Raw genomic sequence first — 17,500 nt, forward strand, 5'->3', positions numbered from 1 at the left:
TATATATATATATATATATATATATATGCTATACATGTATATATATATGGTATTTATGGATATATATGGTTTATATGTATATATATCTTATGTATATATACTTGTGTGTATATATATGTATACACACATACATATGTATACTTGCTTAAAAAAAGTCTTTACTCTTTCTGACTCAACAATCTGATATGATGATGAAAAGGTTGAAAAAAGTGTTGTGATCTTGACCTGGTATTGGTATCCCTGAGAGGGGCGTCATTTAGGAGGCGGGGGCGGGGGGGAGGGGGCATTTGTGCTCCCCTCCAAGTGCCCCAATTCTTTACCTTTTCTACTAATTACACTTATATACATCTGGTTCTAGATTAAAAATACTCTAAAATAATTAATTTTTCTAAATTTTTGTTCCTTTAGCTTGGCTACACTTAAAAATTTAGGGTTTTAAAATACACAATACTATCAATATTCGTGTTACCGCCACCAGCTTGGCAAATGCTGGCAAGAATACGTGACATGAATGCCCCTGATGCCGCTGTTAACTGGCTTTCATCTGCAGAGCGCAATTGCTCCCATGCCGCAATTAGTTGGGCAACGACGATATGACGATTACGTGTATGATCTTGGGGAGAGTCTCTGCTCTCGGCTGCCCAAATATGATGTGGCATAGTGTAATCTTGGGATATTGCCGAAGTCATGCCTTCATGACACTGATGTGGATAGGGCTGTTATCCTGGATGAGGTAAAATGGCATCGGCTTGATGAAGAACATGGCCCTCACCAATGGTAGAAACATCTCGTCCAGGTTTTCCACATAGGCATGCCCCGTAAATCTGCCCGGTATGACATTTGTCGGCTCCCTGACTCTGCTGCTGTGCATCTACCCCAACTGCCCAACGATTTCTGACAGTCTGCATGCTGTAGGCAGCAGAACAAAAGGAGTTCACATCCCTTGTAGTAGTTATGGATTGTTAAAAAGTAATAATAATGAGAATAAGTAACTAAGGAGAAAATGCTCATATTAAGGGGACATGGCAACTAACTACTTACCACACCCCTTTTTGAACGCAGTAAGGGATGTTTCCACTGAGTATCAAATGGCTTTCATTAACTTATGATATTCATGCACTTCAATGCAAGCTTCCAATTTGTCTTTCATGGATCACATCGAATTGTAGTTTTGAACGACAATTACTTGATCATCTTCTTTCGTCGTGCACATAGGGCGCCCACCTCTGGCCTTGTCTCCCATGGATCCAGTTGCTTGGTGTCGCTGGATCCACAAGTGACATGGTTGGCTTCGAAATAACTAATCTTGATGTTTCGGAACTTGATAGTCCTTCAGAGTAAATCATAATTATGATGCTACAAATGATCTAATAGGTCTCCATTGCTAATATTGACATGATATGAGTAACTTGACATATCAACTCTGAAAGGCTATTCGAACACAATATGAAGCTTCATCTGCACCGAGCTTTGAAAACAACAAGTACCAACCTATCCGAATCAAGTCCTAGTGATCTTTTCAGTTTCATCTACTCCCAAGTAAAGATACTTTTTTTACCGACTGTGCATACTTACATGCATACCTAAATGCATATCTACGTGCATATCTACGTGTATATCTATGTGCATATCTACTTGCATATCTACTTGCATATCTACGTGCATATCTACATGCATATCTACGTGCATATCTACGTGCATATCTACGTGCATATCTACGTGCATATCTACGTGCATATCTACGTGTATATCTACGTGCATATCTACGTGCATATCTACGTGCTTATCTACGTGCTTATCTACGTGCATATCTACGTGCATACCTACCTGCATACCTATATACATACCTATATACATACCTATATACATACCTACCTGCATACCTATATACATACCTATATACATACCTACATCTATCTATCTATCTATCTATCTATCTATCTATCTATCTATCTATCTATCTATCTATCTATCTATCTATCTATCTATCTATCATCTATCTATATATATACATACACACAAACACACATGCACTGTGTATAGTCAAGGCAGAAAGGAACTTTGACCCTTATGTATCAGTACTTATCATATATGCTTCTTTAGAAGTTTGTCAGTTGAGTCCACTTTAACCCAATGCCACTGGGAAAATGCTGTGCACATTTTGTATTTTTTTGGTGAAATGTCTTTGCACATAGATGGCTCTGCTAGTGCTTAGCCACAAAGTAGACCTTGTGACCTTACCTAATTTCACCATTCCTTTAATTGGTGGAAAAAAACACATTTTTTACTAATGCTATGAACATTGGTGTTAATTACTATTGTTAAGCATTAGTAACAGCAAAATAAGATAAAGTAAAATATTTTTGTAAATCAAGGAAAAGAGTAAATGGGTGAGACAGGCAGTAATTGGCTCATTGGTGACTTAGTACAAGTATAGCCATCTATGTTTAAAAATGATGAATAAATTCAGCTCACAGTGGGCATAGCATATACTTACATACCATGCCCGTCGGCATTGGGTTAATATGAGACAAGTTTTGATACATTATATCATAATGGAAAACAGAGTAATGTTTAGAGTAACTAAGCAATGCCCAAGGGGAAGGGAGAAGAAACCGCAATAGAAAATCTCAGGCTAGAATAAGGTAAAGAGATTTCAAGGTAGGCTAGCTGTTTTTGAATGATTGTGTTGCCAGTACCAGAGTTGCTGGTTCACATTCATTATGTCCCATTCACATCAGAAAGAGAGTCCAGAAACAACCCACCAGTATTCTTTAGCTGAACTGCCGGGATGGTATGTGTGTGTACATGCCATGTCAACTGTGAGTTTAATTTATTAATAGTTTTTACATATAGATGGCTCCACAAGTACTAAGTCAATCAATGAGCCAATTGCGAGTACTACTTGTCTCACTTTTGTACCCTTTTCTTTGATTTTTGAAAGTATTTTCTGGTATCTTATATTGCTGTTAGTAGTGTCAATAACAGTATAATAATTATAATGTCTATAATAAAAACAACAGCATCAATATTGATAGCATTAGTAAAAAAAAAAAAAAAAAAAAAAATCCTTCAAACTCAAGAAAAGATGAAATCAGGTAAGGTCACAAGGTCTACTAATTCACTCCTTTGTGGCTAAGCACTTGCAGAGACATTTCACAAAACAATACTACAGTAAACACATTTTCCTGGAGACCTTAGGTTAAGGTGACTTTGCAAGAATTTGCAGTTAAACCTGATGGAAGTCCTTTGGTCTTCAGGGATGAGATGTTATGTTGGTATAAGATGTGCATTTGACTTGTGCTGGTGGCCAGTCTGTTGTGTGTCCAAATGCCTGCCCTTAACTTTTTTATTAGACTTTCAGCAAAAGGACAAAGAATCCATTGGTATGGACTTTATAACACGTTCATAGCTCATTATTTGCAATGAGTGTCCTAATTTTGAAAATTCTGTTGCAGATGAAAATATGGAACCTCAGATAATGGCTTCTGAGCTGCACAATGTTAGATTGAAATTAGAAGAGAAGAGAAGAAGAATAGAATCTGAAAAAAGGAAAATGGAACAAGCAATGAACAAACAGAGACAAAAGCTTGGCAAAGAAGCTTTCATGCAGGCTGTTGTGAAGGGGGTAAGTGCCATCAATCTCTCTAAATAGTTTATATTATTAGAAAGTTAGCACTTTATATGACATCTGATATGAACATGGAAAATTGTTCTTTTAACTATTCTATTCTTTGTAGTAACATTCTAGAATGTAGAGGTAGTTTTGATATATTCTCACACCTGTATGGATTAGGGAGAAGGATTAAAAAACTTAATTTATTATGCAACTAGAGAGAAGAAAAATAAAATGCAGTTTGTATATTTGGAAGGTTATGTATTGTGATGATTAAAATTTAGTTTTATGAATGATTCCAAAGTAAAGGCAGGCAATAATCCAAGGTAGGCCTCTAACTATAATATACAAGATGAAATTAATGGTTATAGTCTCATGACATAGTTTTGCATGTTTTTTGAGGAAAATGATTTTTTTTTTAATACAGTATGGGTATATACTAAAAGTATACACATTATTTTTTTTCTTTATCTTTAACTGGAATATCTATAACTATATTTAAAAAAGAAATGTAGAAAATGTTAAAGAAGTTAACCTAATTGCCCTGGGTTTATATACTATCCACTCTAATTTTTGTGAATATGGTTGGCACTATTAATATGGATACTTGCATTATTATAGATGATTATTACCATACTATTAGAATGCTAATAACAAGAAAGATGTGATCATATAAATGTTTCTAAAAATCATGGAAAGGTGAGATAGGTAGGACTAATAATTGTGGAGCCATCTTTGTGTAAACAATTGATAAACAAAAATTACTGTCAACATATCACATCATTATTACCGTCTGGGACATTTGGATTAAAACCAATTTTATTTTTATTTTTCTTGAAGAATTCAAGCTTCAGATTAGGGATTAGTTATATCTTAAGTGGGGGATGTGTGCATGTACATAAGTGAAAAGGCTAACATATCTTACCACCTTTCATGAATGAGGGTTTAAGTCCATTAACCAAAAATGAGTCCTCCCAATTCCCTAGGGTAAGGGGTCTTCCACTGGATCCTCAACCCCCACAACATCCGAGCCTGAGGCTTTAGACGTCATGGTAGATTCAGTGGAACAATCTTTGCCAAAACCTTCTCTTACCAGCACAGCTACTCGGCCTAATACAGACTTATCGCTAAAGGTAACAGTAAGTGTAGTTGCTTACATGGTGTGTCGGGCATGAGTTACTGGTTACTTATTGTAGTGTATATATTTAATGCTTGCTGCATGAACATCTTTTTTTGAGTTCCCCTACACAGCTGACTACTTTGATATCAATTGTTAGATAGTTACTTGCAGTAGTAATTGCCAGGAACAATCACCTCTTTAGCCCAATTTAATTCTTGAGAGAAATGAATTGGTAGCCTGTGACAGAGGGCATTTGCTGCCTTTATGGGACCATCAGCATTAAAACCATATTTTGTACAGTGTTCACTGATTAATATAATTCTTCATTTGTCAGGTTATTTAGAAATACTGAAGATTATGAATTAGAAATTATAACCCAAAAAATTATATGTGTGAGAAAGAAGAATACAAAATGATAAAGTGACCCTGTAGCATCATCTCAGACACAAGTACAAATATCTGCCAATGGGTTAACCTGGATGAAAAGTGTATGTTTTAGCAAATGAGGAAGATGATCATGTGCTATGAAGATAGTCTTTGCCATGCATACCCTTTTACATGGTACCCTGGTTCTTACCAATGATATCTACACAACATTTCTACACTTAATATGTATCTATGATTTATAAGGACAAATGCCAATTATTTGTTTAGTAGGTTATCTAAAAATTTGTTTGGAAAATGACAACCACACTACAGATCAAAATGGCCACTAGTGGATTCCCTTTTCATTGCCCAATCCCCTTGCAACAGCTTACTGTATGGTTTGAGATCAGTGGCTTTGAAAAGTCTATTATTAAACAGTTATATGAGAATGCAGAGTTAAGTAATGAAAAAGGAATAGCTTAGTTCATAATCTCTTCCTTATGTAGACTTTAAATGCATATTTTGAGTAGGGGGAAGAGAATTTCAAGTTAGATGTCATTAAAGGCTGTGAAGGTTCAAATGAATGTGAACATTACAGTAATCTTTAGAGGTGAGTGGTTGCTTTTAGATTGCTGGTAGATACCTAGCTGAATTGTACATTTACAACAGTTTTGTTCTAATTTATTTTCCTAACATTTTTTGTTTATAGTGTTGATGCCTCCACCTGTAATTATGATTCATTTTGTTTTTATTAGCTTATTTGTGTGCAAGTGTTAATCTTCAAAATAATTTATTTAAAATAAGATACTGATCTTGTTATATGTGCTTGAAAAGATAATACTGAATGTGGAAGTATTAGTAAAGTGAGTGTATTCATTAAGTGTACTGGATAAGAGATGATGACTATTTTAATAATGAATTAATTCCAGAGAATTGGAAATATGTCTAGAAAAGAAGTTTAAATGTTGTATGATAACATCATATATTCAGGATGATCATAATAAGTAATATTTTTTTTTTCTCAAAAACAGGATATAGGTTCAGACGTAAACAATTTATCACGCCGATGGTTAGAAGGAGAAGGCCAGGCAGATGAATTACGCACACCAGACATCGATAATATGGACTACGATGAGTACCATAAATCTCTCACACAGTATGTGTTTTTATATTTTTTTCATAAGGGTGTAATTGAAATTTTTACCTTTGGACATTACGTTAACATGCTTTTGAAATTAACTCAGGTGAGACATAATAGGATATACTGAAGCACTGCAACTGAATATAGACATCCAAAATACACTTGATGGCTTTGGCTAACTGAATCCATTTGCTAGTTGGAATGTTTATATGGTAGTGCATAATTTTTCATCACATATCCTGTTAAAAAAATTTCAAGACATTATCACAAGAGGAAGAGTCATATTTTTCATAAACTGTGAATATTATAATCTTTTCCCACACTGTTAAGAACTACAGAAATATAAATGAGATAAAAAATATCAAGTAGTCAGTGAAAAATATGACCCTTTGTCAGTAAATGACACTACAGTCAGTTGAGGATTCAGAAGCTATTCTTTGTATGCTGTTGTATTTAAAGGCCACAGAAATTCCTACCAGCCCTAGTTGCTAGTGCTGCATTAGCCTTGCTTATTTTGTCTGGCATTTAAGGGCAATGTTAATTTTTTTGCCTTAGCTTTTATATCACTTTATTGGTTTTTACATCAGTTTGATTAGATTCAGCATTTAATAGTTTTCCAGATAAGTATATATTCAGTGTGAACATTGTGTATATACTAATGCACATAGACAGCACACATTCAGAGACAGACACATAGACAAACATAGCCATTTGCTTAACCCATTCATGACGGGCATGTCACGTATGTCCATGCCATGCCCACTGTGTTTACGTGTCTAATTGTTTTTACACATAGTGGCTACACTTGTACGAAGTCACCAATGAGCCAATTACGAGTACTGCTTGTCTTGCCCGTTTACCCTTTTCTTTAATTAACAATTTTTTTTTATGTTATCTTATTTTTGCTATTACTAATGTTTATAACATTATAGTAATTATAATGTTTATAATAAAAATAACACCATCAATATTCATAGCACTATTAAAATCTACATTTTCCTGCCAATTCAAGGAAAGGTGAGATCAGGTAAGGCTAAGCACTAGCAGAGCCATCTATGTGTAGACACATTTCACAATGGGTTAAATGGGTTAAACAAAATGTGGACCTCATAAACATACTTTATTAATTAATAGGATAAACATAGTTTTAAGATTTAGGATATATAAAATCTTTAAGAATGAATATTTAGCAATGAATATTTAGCAAAATGTCAGCAACTGTGAAAATGCATTTTTAAGGTAAATATTGATTATTGTCTCATACACCTAGCAACCAAGATATCACTGTTTAGACTTGTCCAAAATCAGTTGTTTGGATAGAATGCAGGATAGATTAATTTAAATCGATGAATTGCAGGAAATATGCATTTTCAGCAATATAAGAAGCAATTGAGCAGTTCAGAGCTGCTAACATTGACCATTCTCACTCGTCAGCCTTGCCAACATCATTATGAGTATAATGTGGAACACAAAATTAGGTGCACCAGAAATTTTGTTTAAGCATATGCATAGCACAAAAAAATCTACTATTGCAGTATGCCAAGAACACAAATGTTTGAAAACATGTTTAGCCCAAAGCCTGGAAAATATTGTGTTCATTGTAGTATTGTTTTATGAAATGTCTCTGCACATTGATGGCTCTGCAGGTGCTTAACCACAAAAGAGTCAATTAGTAGACCTTGGGACCTCACCTGATTTCATCTTTCCTTGAGTTTGCAGAAAAACCTCTTTTTTTTCCCAGTGCTATCAATATCGATGCTGTTATTTTTATTATATACATTATAATTACTATAGTGTTACTGACATTACTACACACAATATTAGATACCAGAAAACAGTTAGAAACTCCAGGAAAAGGGTAAACTGGTGAGACAGGTAATACTTATAATTGGCTCATTAGAGACTTAGTAATTGTGGAGCCATCTATGTGTAAAAACAATAAAAAAAATAAAAAAAAAATTCAGTTGGCATGGCATGACTGTAAATACCATTCCTGTTGGCTTTGAGTTAACAGGACAACAAGCATTGACAGAAAGGGACAAAAATGACTCACATGTCAGACATAGAAAAAAAAAAACACACACAAAGCAAAAACACACACACAGCATACACACCCAAACACAAATATAAACACACACACAGCATACACACCCAAACACAAATATAAACACACACACAACACACACACACACAAAACACACATGCACAAAACACACACACTCGAACAAACACACACACACGTACAAAACACACACACACGCACAAAACACACACACACGCACAAAACACACACACACACGCACAAAACACACACACGCCCAAAACACACACACACGCACAAAACACACACACACATGCACAAAACACACACACACACGCTCAAAACACACACACACACGCACAAAACACACACACACACACGCACAAAACACACACACACACACGCACAAAACACACACACACACGCACAAAACACACACACACACACGCACAAAACACACACACACACGCACAAAACACACACACACGCACAAAACACACACACACACGCACAAAACACACACACACAGGCACAAAACACACACACACAGGCACAAAACACACACACACAGGCACAAAACACACACACACACGCCCAAAACACACACACACGCACAAAACACACACACACGCACAAAACACACACACACACACGCACAAAACACACACACACACGCACAAAACACACACACACACGCACAAAACACACACACACACGCACAAAACACACACACACACGCACAAAACACACACACACACGCACAAAACACACACACACACGCACAAAACACCCACACACACGCACAAAACACCCACACACACGCACAAAACACCCACACACACGCACAAAACACCCACACATGCACACAAAACACACATCCACACAAAACACACACACACACACACACACACACACACACACACACACACACACACACACACACACACACACACACACACACACACACACACACACACACGCACAAAACACACACACACACACACACACGCACAAAACACACACACACACACACACGCACAAAACACACACACACACACACACGCACAAAACACACACACGCACTCAAAACACACATACACACAAAACCCATGCACACGCAAAACACACTCACTCACTCACTAACTCACTCACTCACTCACTCACTCACTCACTCACTCACTCACTCACTCACTCACTCACTCACTCACTCACTCACTCACTCACTCACTCACTCACTCTCATACTCACTCACTCACTCACTCACTCTCATACTCACACTCTCATACTCTCACTCACAAAAAGACACACTCACAAAGACACACAGATGCACTCTCATATACTTATTCACTTGTTCACTAACTCACTCATTCTCATGTGCATATAAAAAGCAAAGTGAGCAGATAGACTGCTAAATATGTAGATGGAATGATAGATATAGAGATAGAAGAGGATAGATATATGGAAGGAATGATAGATATTTCTAAGTGAAGATTCACACCATGCAAAAGATCTAAGGATACAGCTGACTCTAGTCCATTGGTGATTTAACACGTTAATAATATTCTTTTAATCTTATTGACCTTTAGTTACTAATGTGATACTATGCTCTGCAGAGGATTATTTAAGCATCATATATGGGTAAAGGTCTCATATACTTTATACTGAGGTTCATTAATGTTGTGCAATTATTTTCCTTGTTAACACTTACTCTGAATTTCTATTTTTTCTAATAACTATTCTTTGAATAATGTAAATTGTCTTGTATTCTTATAATCAACATATTAATGAGAACCTCAGCTCTTGTATAATTGGTTCACCAGTTGCTCAACTTGAGGAGAATATCTTAGACAAGAGCTGAATCTTTTACTTATAGAAGCAATTTTCATTGAATGGTTTACATGGCTGGCAATAACATTTAGGTGGTCATGCCAGGTCACCAGGCAGGGCAACCAATGTTGGGTTGTCAAGCCCAATAACCAGATCAGGTAGCCAGGCTCTAAGGGGGCCTCCATACAGGTAACTCTAGCACTTATAAAAAAATAAGAGGAATGTCCACTTCTTTCTCCTGTGCCTTTTGTTAATTCAAGTTATTAATGTATGTAAATTAAGAAAGCATGTAGATGGAAAATCCTACAAATTTTACAAATTTTCTCTAGATTCACATGGTTTTACTTTATTTTGCTTATGATATTTAATTATTTCATTCTAAAAGTACTGATGAAATCTGTTCATTGATTCATTTTTTTAAATGTATTTATGAAAATTAGGATAACTTGGTGGCAGACTATATGAGTTTTTAAATACTATCAATTACATAATATTTATTATGAATTTCAAAGGTTAGATTCTATATGGGCATTTTTAGAATTAGTATTAAGAAAGCTAATAATATATATTGAAAAAGTATCAGAAAAAGATTTGTGAAATATAATTTTGATGTATATGTAACAAGAATAAAGATAAAGAAATTTTGTTTTGATGTTCAGAATATGAAATTCATTATAAAATTCATTATGTGCACTAACAGTATCCATGTGGAACAAAATTTTCTTTGCCACTTTGTTTTTAAAGATCCCCAACACTTGTTCTGTCTCTGTCATTTTTGTGCAATTTGTGTTTATCATTGTTTACTGATACCTTGACATTTATTATTTTCATTATTCTTCTATTTCACTATGATTTTTTTTTCTCTATAGATGATATAACCATTATGCCAGTGGGAAATTATGCTGTTATTATTATACTAAACTCCATACACTTTTTTGAAAGGTGATGCACTTTAAGATTATTTTACAAATGACAGAGATGTCCTAAATTCCATCTTCAAATTTTGTCTTCAACCTCGACTTTTGATTGGAGAATGCAAACCTGATTTCCTACTTGGTAGTCTGGAATTCTAGTTCTTGAAGTCCATGACTGCTCAATCCAGCTCAAGATAGTAAATCCACCAGTTAATAGTAAACAAGCTCACCTTGTAGCTGTGATGACCTTTCTATTTTAATAATGACATCTTCATATTAACCTCAGTCTCAATTTCTTTTCATTTATACTTTTGTCCCCTCTGTGATGCTCCCCATTTCATGGCCTTTTTCCTTTTCTTCCTCTTCTACCTCTATTAACAACATCGGCATATTGATATTTTCTACTCTTACTTCACTTCTCTAATGCAGTATTTCATCAGGAAAAGCATGTTAGAATAGAAATGGACATTCAAGTAGAAACTGATTGAAGTGCATTTCAGATTAATTGAAGGTGTTTGAGATGATAGACATTCTACTTATCCTGTAACCAATTTCTAAGGAGCTCCTGTTCCCTCTGAAGCAATTTAAAAGTTATTTAATTTGTGAATCAGTGTGTACTATGAAATAATTACAAGAAGGTTTTCTATTGTGATTTTATGATAATGATAATCTTGTTTAATAGATGCTATAGTAATTACTTTTGGTATCCTGTTTCATTCCTCTAGGGTTAGTGATGGGGATACTTATCAGAATTGTTATGTGGCCCCTTTTTTGGGTGGGGGAAGGGGATGAATTGATATATATTTCATCATTGTACACAGGTAATTAGCTTCCCAAGAATACCCATGAAAAAAAAAAATTAAACCAGTTGCCATTTTTCTCATTTTCCAATATATGATATATATATATATATATATATATATATTTTTTTTTTTTTTTGAGATATGAAATAGCATAGTAGCTTATAATAGGTCAGAATGGACTTATGTAGACTAAAATATGCAAAAGTAATGAAAAAAGTGTATATAACTTACATAATTCCCCCAGTATTTGATAACATGGAAGAAGTGTCAGATCTATACATGCTAGATTAATTTCATGAAAAATATAGAAAAATAGATTTTGCAAAATCACAGTTTTAAACCATGTGTCTCAAAATCTGGGCATTAGGCTTTCTTGAATGGTGACTCTCCAGGATATATGGCTTTTGGGCTGGCCCACTCAAACATGTGTGGTATCAAGACTCCTTGCCTCCCTTGTGGAATGTTATCTCTTTCTGCATCAGCATTCTGCTTTCCATGCACAGACTCCATATCTAAGTAGTCTACAACTCTGCAATAACATTAATAAAAAGTAACATTGTGTTTTTTGTATAATTTTTGAATATTTTTGTATTATTAAATTTTGCTTTGTTGCACGCTGTGCTGCCGGTAATGGTGGGCAATAATAGGATCCTGAACATTGAAATAATGTTAACCATGGAGCTGGCATTATCCCAGCTATGGCTCAGTGAATAATGAATAATGCTGGATCTAATGGGTTAGTTTATATCAAATTGTATTTTTTTTTTTTTTTTTTTTTTTTGACATCTGGCACAAACATATAGATAATACCTGAATAATAAGAAAGATCAGTAGATATAAGGCTAAATGGAAGCTGAGCTACCTGTCACATGTGCATTGACTGTAACAATGCTTTGTCCTCAGAAATATAATCATTGTATGAAATGACTTGACAAGGGTTGGGATACCATGAGGAGGAGAGGCTAAATGATGATGGGTAAAGACTAGTGTACAATGTTGATGGGTATGTCTAGCCTTGCCATGTTCTTCCCTTGCTCACACTTCATTTTATTCCACATTTGGTCATTCCACAGCCATTAGTTTAAAAACTTTTTGTTAGATGGTAAAGCTGTGCTAAGAAGCAAATGTACTATTTTGAATTGTAGTTTTTTCATTTAGAGGTGGGATGGTGGGAAGAGTTGGCACTGAAGGGGGTTGGTGTATGTTGATCCATATATTATTACCACTACTTCATGATATGATTTTTATAGTGATTCACAATAATCAGTGGAAATAATGTAGAAGCACATTTTTGCCAGATGCTCCATTTAACCCTACAGTGACAGTACCAGAAATCTTGGGTGTCACTAATTCCTGTGTCTTCTGGCAATTCTCCAGCCTTTGGTTGGGGAGTATGCTATGTAAAACGGAACTTCCTGCTCAACTCGCATTAGTAAGTTGTGGCACCTATAGCTGTACCTGTCATGATGAGTTGGTTTTTCATGATGGCTATAAGCGTGCCCGGCTGTAAGTGATTAAAGAGAAGGAAAATCTTAAGTATCACTGATTGAAAAGCAACTCCAGTTTGTGCCAGGGCTTAAAAAATTAAGGGTGTAATTACACATTTTCAGGCCCAATGTTCCTTATATGAGTGCCACAACTTGACTATTAGTATGTTTTATTTTGTATTTGAGTCATAGACTGGCAGTCAGCCATAAACTATAATTCACTTTGTGTGTGCATCACAATTTTCTGTATTTTTGGTTCACTGAGAGATAAAAGCAGGATGATTATGTGCAACATCAGAATTAGTACCACTGATTGTCAAATGTCAAAGGCATCATAATCATACAGAGGCAAGTAGTTTCAGAGGATGATTCCTATTGTAACAGCCATTCAGTAACTTAATTTCAGCTGTCCCTAAAACCTGTGATCTCTCAGGGATTATGTAGCAAATACTATACTGCAGTGTTTTTATGTCACTTATATTGGGTATAATAGCAGGAGTCTAGCCTGATAAATGACAAGAATTTGAATTGGTCATGTAGATATGGCATACCTTGCTCCAAATGTTTTATGTAGAGGAAATGTGAGATATATAATTTCCAATTGTAATTTTAATTTGCATTACATCCAAACTTGGAAATCATATCTAAGGATACACTGATTGTCAAGTTTTTGCCTACCATACCTGAAAGTTGGTGTGATTTCCAAATCAGAGGCTGATGAAACAGCAGCTCCTTTTTTGTAGAAATGTGTGGTGTGTGTTGAATGGATGATTTTTTTTTTTTCTTCTTCTTTTACCTGGGATTTCTGTTTTGCTGCATAGTTTCATAACCAGAAGTATAATATATTTTCCTTTAGTATTGTGCATGAATGCATTAGCTTTGATTCCCTCACTGACAGTCAATAATCATGCTTTACCTGCTGCATTACATTGCATGAATATTTACCAACACAGTTTATTTGTCATTTGATATTCTGTTTGAGTTTTTTGCCTTTGCATTTGCTTTTAAGAGAAAAATTATGATTACATGCATGTTTGTTCCAAAATATTGTTACCTTTGGTATCAATCACTTGTGAGCTTTGTTGTGTGAAAATTTTCTGCTCTACTGTTTCTTTGCCAAAATGAATTCAGAATTGTACTTAAGAACAGTTGATGAGCCTAGGCTCCTCACAAGGTGTTTGTTGAGTGAGACTGGCATGTTTGCTGTGGTGTGTGGTGCATGTGGTGGTGTGTTCTTGCAGTGGGGAGAGTGATTTGGAGGGCTCTCGACGCTCTTCCATGGACCACCCATCTGCTGTACAGTTGCGGAGGCTGTCCACCTTACCCAGAGATCCTCGAGACTCCAGAGTTGACCTGCGACGGATGAGCCTTTACTTGGAGCCTGGTACCTGGCGGCTGCCCAGTGACCGAGCTGCACTACCTCCAACACACCCTCGTCGTTTCTCCATGGGCCCAGACTCTTATACACAACCTTACAGGATGACAGACTCCCTCACTGAGATCCAGGGCGACATCCAGCGACTGGCAAACCAGCAGCAGCAGATCCAGAGCATGATGCACAATGGCATGACTCCCCAAACTAATCAAGGGATGCAACAACCTCCTCCTCATGGCCAATTTTATCTTCATGATCAAGTAAGTTTACAAATGCTACTACTGTCAAGAGATAATATCCAAACAATATGTATTTTCTTACTTCTTATTGATTGACATGCTTTAGTGTCTTGGCTAAACTGTCACTCATGTCAGGATGATGACCTACCATGTAATTTACAATTGAGGCTGTTCCAGGTTATATGCACATTACAGTTGTTTGCTTCTTTGGCCCTAGCTGTGGTCATTGAGGAGGAAGAGTCCTGTAAAAGGGGGTTTAAAGCCTCTTTTTAGCCTCTTATGCAATCATTTATATTGCAGCAAAGAGTGTAGCCAAAAGTTGGGTATAATTATTTTTTTCACTATTGTACTTTTCCCTTGAGCAGCAGACTCTGTGTGCTGTCCAGCTTGTTGTTAGGCATGGGACCAGGAGACTCCGATGTGAGATGTTTAATGCGTTGTATCTGGATTTTTTGCTTCCCACACTTAGGCCTAAATCTGGGCATTAGGCTTTCTTGAGTGGCATCTCTTCTGGGTGTGTGGCTTGTAGACCCAGCCCATTTAAAAACTTGTGGTATAAAGACTCTGTGCCTCCCATTTGCTACGTTATTTTGTTTTTTTCAGTTTAAGCATTTGAATTGTTTTAATATTTTGTCATATATTATACTGTATCAAGATGGTAATTGACAGTTTTTGTTGTGCAGACTCTATATTCTTTCTCTAGGTTGTCTCCAACTCTGTGCAATGATATTCATTTACTGGTGAAAGTAATGCAAGAACCCTTCTTAAATTACTAACAGATCTAAGCTTCCTCCAAGGGCTTTATGCAATCAGAGAAAGTCATTACTGGTACCTGAACTCTCAGTCAAATTTTCCATTGTGGCATATTTAGCCATGACGTGATGGTCAGCACCAAAAGGTTGAAGAGAATGTGAAAGTGGTGTACAGTTTTATGCTCTGTCATTACTTCACCTTAAAATTATTAATTCTGCAAGATGAATATTAATAAAGGTTATTATATATATACAAGCTCATGTGCAAAAGGAGAGAAATTGATTTCAGGTAGGAGAAAAATTCCTCTCTTGCCACTTTATCAAGTACTACTACACTACATGTAATGAATGTCTAACCTCCTGGATAACTGGTGTGGTTATTTGTTGAGGGAGGCATATTTCTTCCCTTAACCCCTTACTGACTTATGAAGACAAAAAAAATACACTCTCATGATTAATGGCAATGAGCTGACTTTGAGTGCAGGAGTTTGCTACATCAAGCCGAACCCCTGGCTCGTAGCGCTTTGGCGTGTTGCAGCAGCGTACAGCCGCACTCCACAGAATGAGCAGTTTGTTATGATGCCTGAATGCATTGCCCATCGGTATAGGGTTAAACATTCAGCAACACCTGGATTCATTGCGAACCCTGATGTCATTTTCTGGGGTACCTTTAGTCAAGAGGTAATTCTATGACATGTATAAACATAACATGGAAGGGTGAACCCGAATTCTAGATAGCACATATGCGTGTCCTGACAATGGAGACTGCTCTCTATATAAACATGAAGTTTTATGGCGTGAGTACTTGAGCTACAGCCTTCCAAAGTTAATCAAATTTATTTATTTATATTTTTTATTTATTTGTTTATATATTTCAATTGATTAACAATAATTAACATGTCTGGAACTAAAGACAGAGAGGAAGAAATTATTGTTCCTGTTCAATTAATTCAAGTCAGCCAGTGCATTCTAGTTATTGTTAACCCTTGTTTTTTTTATATCTTAATTGATAAACAGTAATTGACATGTCTAGAATTATCCCTTACAGTCCAGATGATGTGACCACATCATGACAAAATTTGTCTTGAGGGGCAGGTGATGTGACTATGCTGTCATGGAAAAATTGGCTAAGTGCCGGGTTGACAGGAACATGCTGTCATGAGAATTTTGGCTGAAGGCCTGGGTGATGGAAATAACTCGCCATGAGTGCACAAAGCTTGTGGAGGGTGATTAGACTCAGTGGGCAATTAGGAAGAGGGGATATTGCATTATTTCTATTGATATAGTGTATGAAATATACCATCTGTGAGCCATGACTAGAAGAGCACTGGCTCCATGGAGAATGCCATTTCCATGCTCTGGATCCTATTCCTGCCCACTGTGATTGGTGGTATTACAGGTCATATTACAGGAAAATGAATGTAACAAAAAAATAAAAAGTGACACAAATAACAAAATGTTGTTGTTATGCTGAGTTTGGATTATCTAAAAAAGTATGTAGTCTGTGCAAGGAAAGCAGTCTATTACCATATGAATGAAGCAAATTAAATGACAAATATAGACATTGGAAAACTGCCAAAAGGCTAAGAACACTTTGACAAAACAACAACAACAACAACAACAACAACAACAACAACAACAACAACAACAACAACAACAACAACAACAACAACAACAACAACAACAACAACAACAACAACAACAACAACAACAACAACAACAACAACAACAACATTGCAAAGGGAGGTATAGAGTCTTGTCAATGCACTTCAGTGTTCATGTATGCCAGGCCTACAAGCCTCACAACTATTAGAGCGGC

The 17,500-nt window shown here is 36.0% G+C and overlaps 1 protein-coding gene across 13 annotated transcripts in view; it reads left to right on the forward strand.

The window, feature by feature from the left end:
* LOC125034532 overlaps positions 1-17,500 on the forward strand; it is a 133,534-nt gene that overhangs the window by 58,867 nt on the left and 57,167 nt on the right. For 11 of the 13 annotated variants that reach the window (XM_047626395.1, XM_047626390.1, XM_047626391.1 and 8 more), the window contains 4 exons: positions 3,459-3,628; positions 4,603-4,749; positions 6,134-6,258; positions 14,557-14,950. In XM_047626395.1, the coding sequence (XP_047482351.1) occupies positions 3,459-3,628; positions 4,603-4,749; positions 6,134-6,258; positions 14,557-14,950 (836 nt within the window). The remainder of the gene's footprint in view (positions 1-3,458; positions 3,629-4,602; positions 4,750-6,133; positions 6,259-14,556; positions 14,951-17,500) is intronic. The other 2 variants (XM_047626389.1, XM_047626385.1) reach the window with 2 other exon arrangements.

This window comes from Penaeus chinensis, chromosome 18 (assembly GCF_019202785.1).
Source record: "Penaeus chinensis breed Huanghai No. 1 chromosome 18, ASM1920278v2, whole genome shotgun sequence".
NCBI lineage: Eukaryota > Metazoa > Arthropoda > Malacostraca > Decapoda > Penaeidae > Penaeus > Penaeus chinensis.